We start from the raw sequence: 19,177 nt of genomic DNA on the forward strand, positions 1-19,177 counted from the left end.
GTACAGCATCACGGCCCACAGCTGACTGCTTCTGGACAGCTCTCAAGACAGGCCTGAAGGCAACAGTCCTCCCCTATGTTTTGCTCCTCACCACAGTTGGTATTCGGAGACATGCTTCCTCCGAACATGAAGGTACTATTATAGCGCATAGCTATTGACAAAAATACACCCCCCATGGATTTTAGGCAATCTATGCCTGTGGCCATTACCATTATTTATGGCATTTGCTGCCATAAGGTACGTGTGCATTTTGTGAAGTGCTTTCATTTGTTTTGAAACTACTGCCAGTCACTTTCATGGCATTAACACTAAATTCTAGTATTACCTAAGAGGAAGAAAAATACATTCCATTCCCTTAATGACTTCATTAAATTCTGTCATGCCTCTGCCTTTTGCATTTCCCTCCCAGCAAACTGAAGACAATATGGGTGATATCCAGTTGTGGTTTCCCACCTGCACAAAAAGGAATTCGTCTCCTTCCCCAGAATCCTTCAGAGCAGTTAAGGAAGACTTTTTGAATCTTACTAGCAAACACTCTATCTAGGGTAGGTGTCCAACCTCTTCTTGCGAGGGGGTAACCAGCACTATACGTAGTATTCAGAATACGGCTGCCTGAGTGAGTAGCTTCTGTATTTTCATTCTACTTGTTAAGAAAGGTAATGAGACTGGCTTTTACAGCTTACCTAAAAATGATGCAAGGATAACGAGCAAGGTGTTTGATTCGTCATCTTCAAAGCAAGCTTTGGCCATGCTAACATTCTCACTGTAGTTCCACAAAGTTTTACATATCAAACAAGCCAGCTGCCAGTCTGTAGGCCCAAAGTCTCTCAAACAATCGATCAACCTGTTGCAATAATGGAGTAAAGATAGTTTTACACTTTTGTCAGGACTACCTTTTCTGTGGCTGTCCTTAAACCTGGATGTTTCTCTCCACCCCAACATAAACATCAGTAAAAGCTCACTTAACTCTCCAACTCCCACTAGTTTTCTGAACTCACTTTTTAATTCCTCCTTCTTCGTTCAATATACTACGCCTGCTTTTATCCACTGTAAGATTGAGGAGAACTCCACAGGCTGAAAAGCAGACATCCTGGTGTTTGGTATCGAGCAAAGCGATCATGAACTTGTACACTAGATAGCACAGCAAAAAATAACTATTTCAGAGAACAAGATTGTCTTTAAGAATTTTCACAGTGTTAACAATGAAACAAATGTGTGTTGAGAGTTTGAAGAACCCAACAACCCATGAATTTATCTGGTGCACTGCCGGAATACCACTCTCGCACTCCCAGCATTCAAGTTGCAGGTATCTAATGCTAAACAATATGAGCACTACAAAGCTGAATCATTAAACTTCTTTATTATAGCAACTAAAATAAGATGTGCTTTACCAACAGCTCAGACTGTTAACATCTTTGCTTTTATCATTACCTACATGCTCAACAACAAGATGGGCCATAGGTGTTCTTGAACTTCCCTCCAATTCTTGCAAGCTCTGCCTTTTTGATGGTTTATCTGCTACGATTTCAGAGTGGCCCTAGCCATGGAGAGTTATTATGATGTATCTGCCCAACATTACCTGTTCTGGTATAATGAGAATCTCTGAATTCCAAGGGCTATAAGCAGCCTATCGGACACATTGTTCTAAGCCATATGCTTTCAAATGGCGCCATTTTGGTGTAGATGGATTTTAGCACTCGATATGTTAAACTTGAATAGGCAACATATTGTAGTCATGTAACTGATATTTATTTATTTGGTCTAATGGGACAGAAACTCACCCTTTCGCTGTATGATGAAGTCACAGATTTCATGGCATTGTGAAAGATTACCAAAGACTCGAATGGCCTCCAGAATTCCATCCATATTACTGCTCATTAGTAGCTTTAAAAGCACTGTTAGTACAGAAGCAGAAAAGATGCACTTAGCATAGTTCAAGAAATTGGTCACCTTTGCAACACAGTTAAATGATGGAAGCAAATTTACAACGTAGAGGAATGGAAGTAGGAAAGCTCAATGCCCGGAGTCTGCTGGAAACTAAACCACTGAATCTCTGTCATATGAAAATATTGATGTGTGACTAGACAAGCACATTTTGGTTACACTTGGTAAGCCAGCAATAACTCAGTATCACTCACTCAGTTTTCGGTATTCTAAAATAATTTCTAGTTCTCCTGTAACTACAACTCCAAAAAAACTACCTAGTGTATAATAAATCCAAGGAAATACTCAGTTTCTAGTCTTGGAATATGTGTAGACTCCTGTTAATGCCTTCTCATTTAATGTTTTTGAGCCCAATACTTGAGCTTTAAATTTGATATCATAGTTTTTAATCTACAATGGGAAAGAGCAACTTTGAGTTTAGATCTACACCCAACCTGCTGTTCTCCAGCCTAATCAGTTTGCAAACTGAGCAAATTTCATATTCATCATTACATCCACAAGGATTATCAAATGAGAACAGCTTTACCAACCAAAACTGAGAAAGTAGATAACAGCTATCTTATTTCAGTGCTATTTCTCACTGTTGCTCAATACTATGAGAGATATTATATCATTATAATAACAGAAATATGATATACTAATCTTTTTAAATAAAAAAAATCCTTACACTCTGCAATATATAATTTCTTCTCCTGGATTACAGAATTCTTCACTTGGTAGAAAGATAAATTGCTGATTGTTGCTGTGGTATTAATAACCAGCTCCTCACATTCATCAACTGATTTGTTTTCTAGTAATTTGGACAAAAAAAGACATGCGTTTTTTCAAGACACTTAACATTTTGACACTTCGGTGACTGTTGTTCACAACATTCCTACATAAAAGAAAGCTTTGGGCCATTCCAAAACCGCATTGTGATCATGCCTGGTTTTTCCATGAGGTGTTTATATGTGCCCATTCTCCTTGCTAAAATGTAAATCCTTCACACTGCTATTTTAATAAGCAATATGCAGCAAGACTTGTGAAAATTTGCAAGTGAGAGGAGAGAGGCTTTCAAGACATGTCAATGCCAGTCCTTACTTATATGGGCTCTCAAATTTATATCCATCAAAGCTGAGTGCATTATCACAGAATACAGCCCCAGCAATCCTGCTTACCATTGATACCAGTTTGTTGGTGTAGCATAGTGGCCCAAAAGACTGAATACATCAACTAATTAGGTGGTCTTAATCAAGCAACTCTCTCTGTACCTCAACCATCCTATCTGCAATATGGGAGATATTATCACATTACCTTAGAGGGATGTTGTAAGGATTACAAACCGAATGCATACGTGAAGAACTCTGAAAGCTTGAGTGTGCTATACAAACATTTAAGTATTATGCATTTATGATGTATGCCCACCACTATTCTCTACACTGCACTACAGAAAAACCTGGTGAAATTCTAAGTCACACTGACCTAGTAGTAAGCTCCATTAAAATGTGAAAAGGAGCTTGGTTCCAGTGGCTTAAGGCTTCATGGTCATATAATTAGAAAATACACCATCTTCCCTCTGGTTTCAGTATTGTTTTTGCAGCAGAGAGAAGAAAATCAGCATGGTCGGCTTGCTTTGTTTTCTCAATGGGCTAAATCAGCAAAGGGTACCTGAGTTTCTGAGGGTGGGAGCTGGAACTGGCTAGAGGGTACAGGGTGGTGTGAAGAGGTTCAGTTTTGAGATGCTGAACTTAATATAGGAAATATCAGGGAGAGAAATGACATGCACTATGGTTTATAGGAGATCGAATAGGGGATTGCTGGTATGCAGCAGTTGAAACAGCAGACAAGCTTGCAGATAAATGAAGATGATGGTGAATATGGTTTGGGGGATGTCTGGAAAAATACTAGGGAAATATTGGAGATGCAGCCAGTTTTATAGTATCATTAATCAACCAATTTCATCATGTTAGCAGGATTTAAATTATTTCACTATGGGAAACTTAAGGAAAAACGTTTCTTCCTCTAAGAACAAAGCAGTTCTTACCTAGTACCATAATGAGTAATGTCACAATATGATGGTTTGTTGCCAGACTTGTGCCTACAGTGGGATGGATGGACAAATTGGCAACCACTCTTACAAGTTTGATGAGCACATCTTCTGCTTCAGACGGATGCTTGAGATTTTTTATATCGCCATCACCTTTCAGCAGTTTACTATTTAAATCAGCTTCACAATTAGCCTGGAATATTGCTATCAGGGTATTAATGCTTCCTTGCACCTCAAAAAACTGTTCCCGGGCCCGGTTGTTCTTTGCTGTTAAATTTCCAAGAATAAAAATGATACGGATGACTAAATCCTGGAATTAAAGAAGATGGAAACATCCCTGCTGTAAGTAAAAGTGATCAATAATGGTTTGCAAGAAGAAGATGGTCGTCTTTACTTCAGTTAATATCTACTGTACAGTATTTTAAAATGAAAAAAACCCACAGCATGTAAAATTACCTCTCTTCTGTCTCATGTCATAACCTTACAGAAGCCAAGAATGCCTTTTGATATTTTAAAAACAGAATGTGTTAATAGTCCTAAGTACATATATTTCTATTTTAAAGTGTTTTTATTTTATGGTGGTACTGTATTAGCTGTATTTTATTGTTTTATTACAGTTTTGTTTATTTTAATCCCCATATGTGAATGCAGGAATACCTTTCTTTGTTAGTTACCAAGCAACTGATGAATCAGGAGAACAAAGTTAAAATATTTTTGACTTTCTCTTTTTGTTAAAATGCAGCAGTCTGAAAACAAGACTGTCCAGTCATAAATTAGAATTATCAGCTAGATATAATCAATTTATATCTCGCACCTTCACACATTTATGTTCTCAGGACAGCTAGCACAGTAGGGCAAGGCTATCAACAGCTATGAGCTACAATGGCTATGTTTCACCTCCACTGTCGGAGGCATGATGCTTCTGACTATAATAATTTATTATTTATACCCCGCCCATCTGGCTGGGTTTCCCAGTTGCAGGGAACTGCAGGGAGAGAGCTGAAGCACTCATCTCCAGCTTGCAAGCTTCCCATAGGCATCCGATTTGCCATTGTGAGATGGGCCACTGGTACAATCCAGCAGGCTTGTTATGGGGTCTTACATAGCAAGAAACAAAACACCACCACAAATAAGACCTTGGACTGACAGATTTAAAGTTAGTTCAATAGGCTGGTGGTCTGAGACTGAATATACTGTTCTACCAATGGTATTACCACCAGACAAAGTGCTCTGGCTGTGTTATTATTTGTTGCATACATCAGGTCCATGCTGTTATGCAGTTTGCTATACCAGAATACTTATTTTCTATGTAACATTCTAGGCTATGGAAAGACATAAATAAAAGGGTGTGATAGGGTGGGATTTCTACTGTGAGATTGTGGGCTCACAGAAAATTACTAAAATAAGTCTGGCATTGCATTAGTAGTGTAAATTTCAGGGAACTATAGTACAGACTAGAGGAAGCGATGGAAGGTTTCAGAATTCTGATACTTTTTTGCACAAGAAGAAAAATAAAACATGCACTAGTCAGCCCACAGAAAACAAGTCTCCCATATCTCTATTCCCTGTGGGAGGTGGCTATAAGACATGCAGAGCTACTCATAAGTATTTCATCAGGAGTAAATTCTTATCTTCAAAGTCATTTTAGGCTGGAACTTTGTCCTCAATAGTCCATTGGTTGGTGTCATGAATTCTTCAATGAGTCTAATCACTCTGATTTGATTGGATATTCCATAATTTTAAAATCTATGTTTCAGCTTTAGTAAAGAAGAATAGAACTTTAATGGAAGAAAGTTACTCCTGAAGCATGAAATGCAATAGCTGTCAGTCATTAAATCTTAAACAGATGAGCATTAACAACAGCATGAGCTGGGAGGGCAGATTTGTTGAGACTTGGTCCAAAATACAGAAACTATTATCCTTATGTAGTAGAACACATGATTTCTTTATATCTCTATTAGTATCCTAAAACTAAAATTATTACATTTTTGTTCTAAATTTATTTCCCTTGAACTAAGTCCCAATAATTTCAGATAACTTCATTCTAAGTAAGAATTATTCAGCCTAAAACAGCCCAGCCTCGTACCAGTGACATTACCAAGAAGAAAGAGTGACCCATTGTGGCTGGTTTTGGCCCAGTCACCACAAAAATCCCCTGGGGAATTGGTATAGATTTGAGTAAACCCACATCTCTTTAAGGATTACAAACTTCTCACTTTAAAAGTAAAGCAATCCCTATTGAAGATTTAAAAGGTGGGGGCTTTGACCTCAAGCACATAAATTCAACTGAAGTCAGTGGGGCTTAAAGCAAGACATCCCTATTTAGCTGTTCATGCATCATTTGGGTATCACTGGTCATACCCTTTTCATGTGCTTAACATGTTAAAGAACAGACCCTAGTACAAATATTCTTGGGACACTCACTATAACTTCTTGTCACTGTGAAGAAAGGTCATTAGCCTCTGCTTCTCTATTCTTCTGAGATGTTGGCCAATTGCCCACCGGGCATAAAAGGCCAAAGGATTCGGGTGAAACATTTTTTTTTAATTCCCAGTACAAAATAACAATTTTTATCCGCTCAGCATTTCCCACAGATTTGTGAGATAACAAAGGGAATTTTATATTATCTTAGTTATCATGGGGTGGCTTCCTGCTTTTAAACACATTTCCTCTTGGAAGGCCTGTTTTCAATGGCATTTACCTACAAGTACAAATTCTTATGATCAGACTAAGGCTGAAATGCACACTTACTTTGGTGTGCCCAATGACTCCAGTAAGATTTATCTATGAGTAAGCATGAACAGAGTCAGACTACTTAGCACTTAAAGCAAGGGGTAAGCAAGTGCAAGGCTTGTGAAATATGTCTAGTACACTGAAGCTTGGCACCATGCACTGTTGTCACCCATCCATTGTAGCACTGCTACTGTGTGATAACTTTCTTGCAGGCCTGGTGGCAGCAGCGGATGCTGTGGTGGAGCTGCACCTCTCGTTTGACCTCTGTCTTGCTGACACTCTGCAGAATACATGAACAGAGAAAGGGAGGGGTGCAGGGGCAGCGAGGCAGGCATGGTGGAGCCAATGTCTGGCTGGAGGTCAGAATCAAAGTTTGGCCCGATATAACATATAGGCCTTATATTGCTTATTTCCGATAATGAAGTCCATGAGGAGAAATGTCAAGGGTGGGGAATTCAACGCAGCATCAAGAAGGGTGAGAGCTTGCTCAACAGGACTTCTTCCCCCGATGTGCCCCTTAAACCTGTTCTAGGTTCCCCCAACTCTTCAGAGCATATTTGGGGGCACAGGATCAAGCAAGGGAGGAAGAAAGGAGAAAAGTCTCATTGTGCAAGCGGATATTGTTCTATTTGTGCAACAACTCAGCTGAATCCCGCCCCAACACTCCAAAAACAACTCATCTGTATGCTAAGAAGAAGAAGGGAGTTAATCAACTGCCTGTCCCTTATATCGCCCCCGCTGTTAATCTAAGTTGAGTCCATTTCAATAATTTACTATTTAGAAATGCTGTCAACCGTTTAAAATTTCTATCTTGTAAATGCACATGAAAGTAGGTCACTGAATATGGGCTTACACACATACGACACCACAGACACATCCGAGGATTAAAATATAAAAAGCAGGAGATGAAAAAACTGACCTGCTTCTTTGGGTGTTTGTTTAGCAGGGCTAAAAATAAGACGTAACATCTGGAGCAATCTGCCAAAGCTGTACAGCAGTCATTGAAGGAAGAAAGTTTGCTGTATGTTTAAAAATAATAGCATGCATCAGTAGGGTAGCTTTTCCTACAGTTGTCCCCTGCTCTTGCCCAAGCCAAGTCATTTGCTCCATTTTTAAATATTTTTCAGTGTTCATACTGATAGGCTAGAATTCTGGTCCAATTCAGTAAAGATAAGGATTATATAACAGAGGAGCTGAGCCGTTATGAATGAATAGCTAATTATATTGCATAGGACAATGACAATCAAAAGCTGAATCTGAGATCTCCAGTTAAAGTGGAAGACAAGAAAACCATTGCCTCCTTGGGACCCAGACAGAATGCTAAATCCAAGGTTTCAGCTGTGGTGCTGCCTACCCCTTTCTCTCTCTCTTTCTCTCCACACAAACACCCACCCCTCCCCATCCAGGCCAACATGCCTCAAAGGAAAGTGCAAAGGAACATGGATCTTCAGTATGGGCAAAGGAGAAGCAGCAGCAGCAGCAGCAGCATGACCCCCACAGCCCCCCTCCCTTACCTCCTTTTCTTAAGAACCTAAATGCATTTATCTGGGAGTCAGTTCTACTGAACTCAATGGGGCTTATTTATGAATAGGCACATAGAGGATTGCACTGTAAAACCCTTCCTTCCTTGTCATGCCCCCTCGGAGCCTCAATAAGGGAAGGTTCAGAAGCAGATGAAGCATCCATCACAGCTGTTCTGGGAAAGAAAAGGCTTTATACTGACTGGTAGAGACAATAGTAGGGTGAGATAGTGGAGTGCATCCCTGAATTGCATTGCTATACCTAGAAGTGATGTTTACTCAGAGTGCAAAGGTAATCAAATGGTGCCACAGAAATACTGGGGGGGGGGGGGCAGGGAGAAGCAGGGCATGTGCTTTTCCTTATTTCAGCTGGAAACAGTGACAGAAAGGAGTGTAATTGGGTTTATGGGTTGTTGACAAAGGGTCCATGGGTTTCAAAATGAGCAAAATAACACTAAATCCAAGAAACATATGAGCAGGGTGTGTGGTCCTGTGACAATGGGATGTGATAACAATGAGCAGTGGTATGGAACAACTGAGGGCTACAATGCACAAACAATGTACAAAGCGGATATGGAAAATGTGGATTTGCAAAGAAGAGCCCAGTAACAGTTGCTCTGGGAAATTTGAGATACAGGCCTTTCAGTGATTTGTGGACATCCTTCCTTAACTGATTATGCCAAGGATTGAACCTAGGAATGTGTATGTGCAAAGGAATTGCTTCCCAGCTCAATTTCTACAGAAGTTCCTTTCATGATTTTTGCATGGGGTTCTTGGGCTTAGCAATGCTGGTGACTCATGCACAAAGGAGAGACCAAACAGAGATTTAGTTAATAATGTCATACGACTTGAGGAGGCAAAACATATTTAATTCTGCAGGTACAGCCTGCATGTGCAACTGGGTCCTATTTCAGGCAAGGCAAATGCAAGCAGTGGTGCCATCAGGACAGAACTTTGGGGTCAGTGAAATGAGCAAAACACCAGAGAGCTAGCTTGCCATGTTGTGAAGTAAGCAAAATAGCCAACACTGCTATTTAAAGAGAAAAGGGGCACCATAAAAACCACGAAGTCCAGGGTCTAAAATTCCCTAACTGCATACAAGCTGACTTCGGTACTTAAGGACTGTTTCTGTGTATGTCCATTTATGTGACTTAAGTCTATGAGGCAGAACATTTCCCCTTCAAAACAATATCCGCAACAATATTTCAAGGATTAAAGCTGCACACATACAAAAGATGGTAGTACAAAATAAACCAGCATGGCTGGGGATGGAGGTGAAGAAGTGGGTACTGCAAGTATTTGTTCTGTGGGAAACAAACAAATTGTATTGCATTTCTTTAAAGGACTTTACCTGAATATTCTGGCCACATTGGTGCAGACATCCTTGTCGTTCATACGCTTCTCCAACATCAGACAAAGCTCTGGAATTGCTTCAGAGTCCAGGAACTTGCACCTTGACTGAGGCAAGTCAACCAAGTTCCGCAAAGTGGCAGTGAGCTGGAGAAAATATATTTAAACATGAATAAATCATCACATTATTATGAGTCCCAGACACTTTTGAAAATTTAACAAGGTTAGATCTAGCCTAAGCCTCCTCTGATGGCCGCTCTAAGAAACTCTACAGACATGTATGAAATAGTGTGGATTATTTAAACTCTGGAATACAAAGCAATGATGCAGACATAATTTAAAAAAACAGGATAGAGGACAGCACGAGTCGCATTTCTCTATTTTGAAAGCAGACAGTATGTTGTTCCTTCCCTGGATACAAGTGAATCCATCTCCTCCTGCCTTTTGACCTGTCTTGTTTATCTAGTATCTCTTCACAACTGGGCAGGGAACTACTGCCTGTGCGTGTGATGATCCTTCCTTTTTTTAGCCAAAATACTAGAGCAAACCATGACAGACACTCCTAGATGAAACCAAATTTCCTAAACCCATTTCAATCTAGCTTCTGACCAAGGACTGGGGCCAATATTTACCTTCACCAGGAGACAAACAGAAGGAGTACAAATTCTGCCACTTTCAGCACCTTCATTTTCAGTATCCTTCTGGACCAACTTTGTGGATTAGAAGTACAGGACAGTACTTTTGCAGTAGTTCTACTCCTACCTTGCTGAAAGGATCCAGAAGGTGGTTTTAGGAGGCTGCTGCCCTTCTCTACAGGAATTATCCTGCAGTGTTTCTCTTATATTTAACATCTGCATTCAACCATCGGGGAAGGTTGTCTTGCAGTTTGGAGTGAGATGTCATCAGTATACTGACAATACCCAGTTCTCCATTTCTTTTCCAACAGAAAAGAAGGGCAGCTTTAGCAGTTTCTTGCTTTAACAACTGCTTGAAATCAGTAATGTGGGGAATGTTATCTCATCCAGGGCAAGGAACCAGGAATGCATTTGGGGCATATTTCTGGATCTGAGTTTCCTCCTGGGTTGGCAAAGTGTTGCATGTGGCGCTCAGTGTGTCCCTTTCAGCACAAATTTCAATGATGCCCTTCTTTAAACAGACAACTTGTAATGTGCATGCCCTGACCACCTCACAACTTAACTACTATATTACAGTTTGTGTAAAGCTGCCCTTGAAGATAATTAGATAATTCAGCTGGTTCAGAATACAGCAGGATATGTCCACCACTAACTGCATGGAGTATGTTATACCATATTTACAAGAACTCCGCTGGTCATTGTTTCCAGCCTAATTTCAATGTGCTGATTTTAACTTTTTAAACCCTGCATGGATCCACCGTATTTGACAATTTGTCTTCTTACACATGTACTTTGCTATGCCATAAAGTAGGAAGCATGAAGTCTGATAGTATGTGCTGCACCATCAGTAGCAGAGACTGGTTTCTACCAGCAGTAAAGCTTTTTTTGACATAGCATCCACAAATCAGAGTTCACTGCACAAATCCCTTTCAGAAGGCAATTTAAGTGTTTTCTTTTTAGGCAGGCCTCTGGTTTGTCAGTGACTGAGAGCTATGGCTATTTTAATTATTGGTTCCACATGTTAATGCTGTTTAAATGTTGACTTTTTATATTTTGCCTTTCATGTACTTCAGAGCATTCAAAAAGAAGACTATATATACAAACAACTGGTAAAGCCAGCAAGGACAAGATTGCCAAGAGTGGGACAGGTGGTGGTGAACAGCAGCTTTGGGTTTTTTTTAAAGCTTCCTACATTTTGGATGTCTTCATTTGCTACTCTCTGAATAGCTAACCCACTGAACAAAAATAATCCAGCTTTAACAAAATGTGAACTGAGAAATGAAGGAAGGCAAGTTGGGGTTGCTCTGGAACGGTGGCAGCTAGTTAAAAGGAGCTTGCCCTTGTAACACAGCAACTTTTGTTTTTTCTGGAAGCTCACACTCAGACCATGAAGTCAACAACCCTTCAAGAATTTGGTATTCAGAGGTATACTTCCTTCCATGGAAGAAAACAATCATGGCTGGCAATAATTTCAGCAGTGAATTCTACACACTAATTATATGCTGTGTGATGACACACTTCCTCTTGACTGTTCTGAATATGCTGCCAACTGATTTCATTACATGACCCTAATATGAAGAGCAAAGGATAAAAAGTCTCTCTATGCGCTTTCTCCATCCCATTCATAAACTTATAATCCTTTCTCATATAGTTATCTTTTCCAAAAATAGAAAACTCCCAATAATACTCCAGCCTTTCCTTGTAGAGAACATGCTCCAATGCTTTCATTGTTTCAGTTGGTCTTTTCTGTATTGTCCCTGGCTTTGCTAAGTTGTTAGTTATATCAACAATATTGTTCTCTTGGAGCTGCATCTCCTCTTCTACAGAGTGATGACCACAATAGTAATGATAATCTTCAACATTAAAATCCCTCCAAATTGTAAACTTTCTACAAAGCACAAGACAAGCAAAAGTGGGGTTGTTTTGATGAGAACTTTACCAATGACTCCCACTGCTAGACTTACATAAATGCCCTTTGCAAAGTGATCTGCATGTCCCCTCTACTCTTGTCAATAGGCAAGCTCCAATTTCCATGTTTCATCATCATCCATACTAGAACAAGAGCTTTTTCATCGGCTATTGATGCTATACGGAACATCTATCTTGCATCTCTTTGCTTCACTGACTCTCTATCCATTTTCTAATCTCCTCTGAAAATTGCCTCTCTGCTAGCTTGCTTTTGCCTCTTAAATAATAGAATAGGGCATAAAGACATTTGATTCCATTCCTTTATCACTTTCCTCCCAACTTGCCAAAAGCATAGAAAGTAGTCACAAGAATTAAACTTTTTTTTTTTGCCTTCCCTTGCTGAAGTACTACTATTTTCTCATAGTGACCCCATGATTACTATACACTACAGTCTAACACCACCATATTGTTTGTGTGCATAACAGGTGAGATAGATAATTGTAAGAGCATCAAACAGCACTTCCTATAAGCTTGCTCTGGATCCCTTTTAAGGACTTCGTTAATCACTAAAATAAAGCACATGTTACTATATTTAGCAAAATAGAGCTTTTGTTATTTATGTGGCAGAATGTTTTGGCTTCCAGAATACTTCCAGGGAATCTTTCTATGAGTAATATTTCATTACCTCTTCTTTTTCTAGTGATCATAGCAGCTACAATTGTATATGTAAAGTACAGGAAATAAAACCAGAGACTAAGATTCAAGAGATTAGTAAGTATGTTGAAAGCGTGCCCCAAGCTTCTGGGTGCCGGCAAGCGCTCCGCTAGCCATGGGAGAGCTGCGTCTCCCACGGCTAGCGGATAGCTTCCTGAAGCCTGGAGAGCGAGAGGGGTCGGTGCGCACCGACCCCCCTCGCTCTCTAGGCTTCAGCGAAAGCCTGCATTCGCCCCATAGGACGCACATACATTTCCCATTCATTTTTGGAGGGGGAAAAGTGTGTCCTATAGGGCGAAAAATACGGTAAATGGCTATCTTTAGTTATTTTTTGTTTTTTCCTATATTTCCTATTCTTTACCATAACTTGTGAAGCTCCAACTGTCATACATAAATACACACGTACCTGTTTTCTCCCTCTCATTGTTTTATACTTTATGCAAAGTCTCAAGACTAGTCCCAAATCTTATCTGGTTGAAATAAAAGTTTAACTCTGACCTGAACCAAGAGGTGTCCTGAACTGGAAAACCGAGCTTCATTTTCATTAATTTCATTGATCTGCTTCATTAGTTGCAACAGTATTTCAACAGTTCCCTTGCTGACCATCTCATTAATGAGCTTTGCATTTCCAGAAATGAATTTTATAGCGCCCATACAATAGAGAAAGGCCTCAGTAGTTGCTTGCAAGTCTTCAGCTCTCAGAACTTCTAGCAGAGAATCTATGGAGAAAATTGTGAATGCTAATCTGAACAATGCTTATTGCCTCTTACCTTGAAGTGACCAAGAGTGGGAGTGCCCAGACATTTGCCCAAGGGAAATGCCCCACCTCCTCCTTCCCAAGGCAGCCTGCTGTACCTGCCCCCCCCAAAAAAAACCCTGTTCTGAAAAGGAACAGGGCTGGGATGAGGGGCTATAGTATCAGGGAAACTGGCTGGAGGGAGCTTGGGTGAGCAGAGCTGATTCACACAAGCTACCGCCACCCCATTTTAGAGTGTACATATGCAAGACTTTAAGTAATCAAAATGAGGCATCATCTATTTATGTTGCTGATTACTTTCTGGGATCAAATACATTCACTACCTTCAAGATAGCAGGCAGGCTGGCTGGCTGAATATAGATGTGAGCTGACATTTTTTCTGGTGCTCAGTTGTGGTTTATTTGAGTTCAAAAGGTTAAAATAAAAACTTCCCTCCATCCTTGAAGTATGAAAGGCAGACATACCTGGATACTGAAGAGTGTGGGAAATTCAGAGTGCTTTATGCTCGGGGGGGGGGGGGAGCAATCTAAAATCAAAATGCAGCCTGGAAATCATGTCTGCATTCCTGCTTCATTTCTAGACTGCTCCATTTCCCCCAACAAATTAAATGTGTATTTTCTCTTATAAATTACCCAAGAAATAAAACATGGGTACAGCCATGGTAGAATTTATAAGATACTTACCCAATATTTGGTCATGTTGAATGATGGAATCATTTTTTTCATTTCTGCTTATTTTAAACACCAGTTTGCAGACATTAAGCAGGTTCTTTCCACTTACTTTCAGCTGCAAATAACACAGGAAAAAAGCAACATCAGTGCAATCAATACTTGATGGGGAAATCTGTTTTAAATAGACAAGGATCAGTGTGTCAAAAAAGTGCAGGAAGGACTTGATGGGTTCCCAAAAATCTTAAACTATGGTTTAGGAAGCTGGGGTTGTTACATCACAACTGGCTGTCTGGCATAATTAATCACAGAATTCTCAGACTCTCCTTTCCTAACTGTGCTCTTGAATTCCTGGGCAAAAGTGATATGACTGCTCCTTACCCAAACAAGCGCACACACACAAGCACGCGCGCGCGCACACACACACACACACATTGGTGAGAAGATATGGAAAGCATGCATGAAATACTACACAAAAATTTAATCAGGCATAACACAAAATAAAGGGTGCAATTCAAACCATTTATGCAATTTTTAAGTTCCACTGTTTTTGGTGTGAGAGATTTAAGCATGAGCTTGATTTCAATGAGACTACAACCTTTCATGGGCAATATATATTAAAAACATAGAAACCAAAAGGCAACCAAAAGACTCGTTCATATTCATGTGCTTAAGTCAGAGATCTCTACAGATGTGCCTAATTTTATCTGTATTGCACTCATGATTCTGAGGTCTATTTTTATAGGAGTGAAGGGTTTTTGTACAAATGCAGTTTAAAATCTAAAAATGAGAACGTCATGTCAGGACGGCTGACAAGACTGTTCCTTCACACCCATTACAGTCATTCAAGCTGTATTAAAATTTTAACTGAGTATGAAAACTAAAAGTATGCAAATGTGTTTCACCTCTTTCCCCCCAATATTTTCAATGTGGAATAAGAGCTTATGATACATAGAGCAGTGAGAGAAACATAAGATTTTTTTTCCAGATCCTTAGGTTTTTTAATCAGAGATTTCATCTTTTTTATTGTGGGTTGCATTTTAATGGTATATTTCTCACAGGAAGTTTCTGTGGCTTTACTTAACAATCTAATACATCTGATTCACTTGAGAGAGGCTTATAGTTTTCCAGTTTGATGCATAGCACAGCATTAATAGACAAATATTCTGGATATTCTGGTGCGCTAAAACCAATAAAACAAAACATATATTTGGGATACTATGTAGCAATGCAGATTTTTGTTTTAATAGGGCAATTATTAAAAATCACATGCTCACAGGATTTGTATTTCAGGCTTATAAAACTATGTTAATCCAGTATTTTTGAACTTTTGGTTTAACTCTGTGTGTTCTCTTTTGTGAAAAGTTGTTGTGTTTCTTGATACTTAGGATTCATCATACAATTTCACACAAACAGGGAGCTTAAAGCACATACAAAACATCACATTGCACCATGATCCCTCCAAACTTTTAACTTACGCCCAGAATAATTTTTGCAAGTTTCAGGCCAAGCACATCTGAAGCAATGTCAACTAATTTGTATAAAGTCTTCAGAAGCAAATTTCGTCTTTTAAATCGCTTGCAAAGCATATTTCCTTCCTCCAAGGCCTTATAGAGAATAGTACAGGCATGGCAAAGTCTTTCTACGTTGTCCTCTATTTGATATGGAAAAGAATAAAGCAACATCAATTATCAAACATTTTTCAGAGTCACCAAGAAAAAACAAAACCATAAATTGACTAAAAGGAAAAGCGTTACAGAGATATAAGAAACTCAGTATCAAGCATGATTCTAAAAACTGTAGACTAAACCTGAAACCTTTAGGTCAGGGGTGAGTAATCTCCAGCCCACGGGCCTAATTAAGGCCCATCAGCTCTCTGCATTTGGTCTGTACTGTAATGCCATTTTGGCCAAGCTGCGCCCACCTGCCCTATTCATAGATGTCATATGTCGTGCAGGTAAACATGTGGCTCAGGCAAAAGGGGTTTGCAGGCATCACTGATCAGCTGATTGACAACACTTGCAAAGCACCTCAGGTGCTGTGAAGCCCTATGCACAAAGGTTTGCAACCTTCAATGACCAGCTGATCCTTGGAACTTGCAAAGCATTATACATAGTGTTCTACAAGCACTGATGATCAGCTGACTGTCAGTACCTTGCGGGTTATGCTTTTGCCCCCATGGTTTGATTTCACACCATGCAGGCAAAAGCAGGTCACCTGATATCATTGTGATCGGCATCAGCTGAATGTCATCAGCATACTGATAGCACACTGCCCAAATCTCCTAATGACCACTCCCAGTGGCTTCATGTACATGTTGAATAGCATTTTCCCCTACCCCAAATCTGAAATGGCAGTCCTGATCATAGTGCTGAAAAGCAGATGTGGATCACGCCCTCAACCATAAGCCACAATATATTACCAATGCAAGTACATTAATTGGAAGATCAATTACTGGAAGTAAGTATTGGAAAATCTATTTTGTGAAAGTCATAACAAGTATCATAGAAACCATTATGCACCAGACTCTAATTCGTGTAGAATTGGTAAAATTTTCATATTCCAGTAGTTTTCTTCTTCTTCTGTCTCATTAGCTTCCAAAGTATTTTCTGAAATTTGAAAACATGTTATTAAGTGACCACACATTGAAACTTACACAACATATGCAAAACTGATTTTAACAACCATATTAATACTTTAGAATGTGTAAATGAGTGGAATATTGACAATCTAAAGTACAGTATCTGCCTAAGCAATAAAAAATTATTTAAGGTTATTATTTTCAACTACCTCAATGTATGTTTACATTTTTTAAAAGGAAACTTAAACAACAAAAATTGACAAGTTGAACAAAATGTCTTGGTGGTTTGTCGGTCATAACCACATCTTTGCAGTCTGGTCAGAGAAGTGACATTGGCTTGCATTTATTGGCTGCTGTTTTTAGTATGTAAATACAAAAGCCTTAGCAACACTGAAAGTCGAACCCTTCCAAGCTTACTGTTTCAACCTTTTTGCAGAAGCAATGGAAAAGAAATACACTAAGCTTTACATATAAGTGAATCACTCTAACAGGTTCTTAGCAGTGTAAAATAGCTTGACTGTACTAAATGAGAATGTATATTGGGCAGCTGCATACGAATTCTAACCACTGCTAGAATATCATAATACTGAGTGATGATGCTCTTTTGCAGCTTTTGAATGCTCCATTAAAAAGACTTTTGTAATGGGTTGCTTCCAATATGCCTGTTTAGCAAATTAGAGTACCAGGCAGGTTGAATCACTTCTAGCCCAGTTTTTAATTAGAAGGGAACACTCAAAAATTATGTAAGTGAAACAAATCTAAAGGCTATTTCAAATTTCAGGTATAGGTTATATTTTTAGTTAGAAAATAAATAAAACAGAACATCATGTCTATTCAGAAACCTGACACAATGCAGCAAGGTGTGAAAGCTGGCGTGGTGCAACTTTTAGATTTAGTTGGCATGCTAGTATCAGGCACAATCTTTCCTAAGCATGTTTACTTGGAAGTAAACCCCAGTGAGTTATTTTTCCAGGTATTTTGTTACAACACCTTGTAAAATGTTAGCTGTGAGTACTTCTTGAAGAAAAATGTTGAGAAAGAACATAATTAGCAAATCACATGTCTCACTGCTATCACGATAAAAACAGCTTCATGAAAAAAATCAGATGCTTACAATTATGCATATCACTTATGTTTTCTAAATGCAAAGGTGCAACCCAGCAGTGTACAAGAAAGAAAGCCAGTAATTTTTTTTAAAAAAATCTATGCTCAACCAAACTATGTGATGTACCTGACACAGTTGCAGACTTAGTCCACTCAGTGTTTTCTAGGCACGATGAAGGACTTTCTTGCCCGTTAACCTGGTCACTTAAAAATGGGAGATGAGATTAACACAGAGAAAACTGTAGGTACACATCAACATCATGTACATAGTAGCACTTTCAGCTTTCCATGCACACAACTGGGAAAGTCATTTTTGGAAAATTGAAAGTGCACCTCAGTGCTGGTAGAACTTTACCAAATCATCCCCCAGGAAAATGCACACACTGTAGTCTCAGATCTGGGGTTTTCTTAGCAACCCAAACTAGAACATAAACACCAACTTTCTGATAAACTGGAGAGTCGGGCTTCCCGCCTAGCCCAATAACTTCCTATTATCTGATTGGGACTACCAACCACAGCTCACAATCAGAGGATCAATGCAGAGGCTGCCAAGTGTTGACACTGAGAAAATTCTAGGCCTAAGTTAACTCACCACAATCAGTTTGGGAATCTTATAGATAGAGCAGGAGTCTGTCTGCTCTGTCCAGCCTTAGCTAAGCAAAAATAGCCATAAATTTATTTATGTCTTCTGGTGCCAGTCTGGAAAGCCAACAGGCAATCCTCAGCTGAGGCAAAAGGCCCATCATCATATTATATACATTTTGACCAGCTAGTTATAGGAGTAATGAAAGCTCCTATAAGCTCCTTTTGTGCTTCCACCTCACTGATTAATACCAGTACCACTTGTGTTTACCATTATCATAAGTGAGACTTGTCAATTGTTTAATACAGTTAATAATTTTATATATTACTTACATTTTCCCACAAGTTGTATTTAAACAATATATCACGAATCAATCAAAGCATGCTGCAATTAAACCGTCAGGCCACAAGAGGCCGCCATTATTGAACATAAAATACTGACAAACTTTCTATTCAAGACTGAGAGAATCAACAGTACAAAGGATTTTGCTGTCATGAAATAATGAAGTGAATCTAAATCTTATCTTTAAATTCTACTTATTGTACTTTCTTAGAGCAATTGGTGCTTATGCAAAATGTATATATTAACATCTGATCTTCAAAAAAGGTATACATTTTATATTTTCAACAGAAAACATCAGGTAGATTTTATTTT

At 39.1% G+C, this 19,177-nt stretch overlaps 1 protein-coding gene across 13 annotated transcripts in view; it reads right to left on the minus strand.

Moving 5' to 3' along the window:
- ARMC2 (armadillo repeat containing 2) overlaps positions 1-19,177 on the minus strand; it is an 85,741-nt gene that overhangs the window by 680 nt on the left and 65,884 nt on the right. For all 13 annotated transcript variants that reach the window (XM_079971620.1, XM_079971631.1, XM_079971628.1 and 10 more), the window contains 12 exons: positions 18,068-18,144; positions 16,778-16,864; positions 15,734-15,909; positions 14,271-14,373; positions 13,329-13,549; positions 9,575-9,720; positions 7,623-7,722; positions 3,968-4,280; positions 2,612-2,734; positions 1,782-1,895; positions 999-1,131; positions 684-844 (listed from right to left, as the gene is read on the minus strand). In XM_079971620.1, coding sequence (XP_079827746.1) covers positions 684-844; positions 999-1,131; positions 1,782-1,895; positions 2,612-2,734; positions 3,968-4,280; positions 7,623-7,722; positions 9,575-9,720; positions 13,329-13,549; positions 14,271-14,373; positions 15,734-15,909; positions 16,778-16,864; positions 18,068-18,144 — 1,754 coding nt within the window. The remainder of the gene's footprint in view (positions 1-683; positions 845-998; positions 1,132-1,781; positions 1,896-2,611; positions 2,735-3,967; positions 4,281-7,622; positions 7,723-9,574; positions 9,721-13,328; positions 13,550-14,270; positions 14,374-15,733; positions 15,910-16,777; positions 16,865-18,067; positions 18,145-19,177) is intronic.

This window comes from Podarcis cretensis (genome assembly GCF_951804945.1).
Source record: "Podarcis cretensis genome assembly, chromosome: 3".
Lineage (NCBI taxonomy): Eukaryota > Metazoa > Chordata > Lepidosauria > Squamata > Lacertidae > Podarcis > Podarcis cretensis.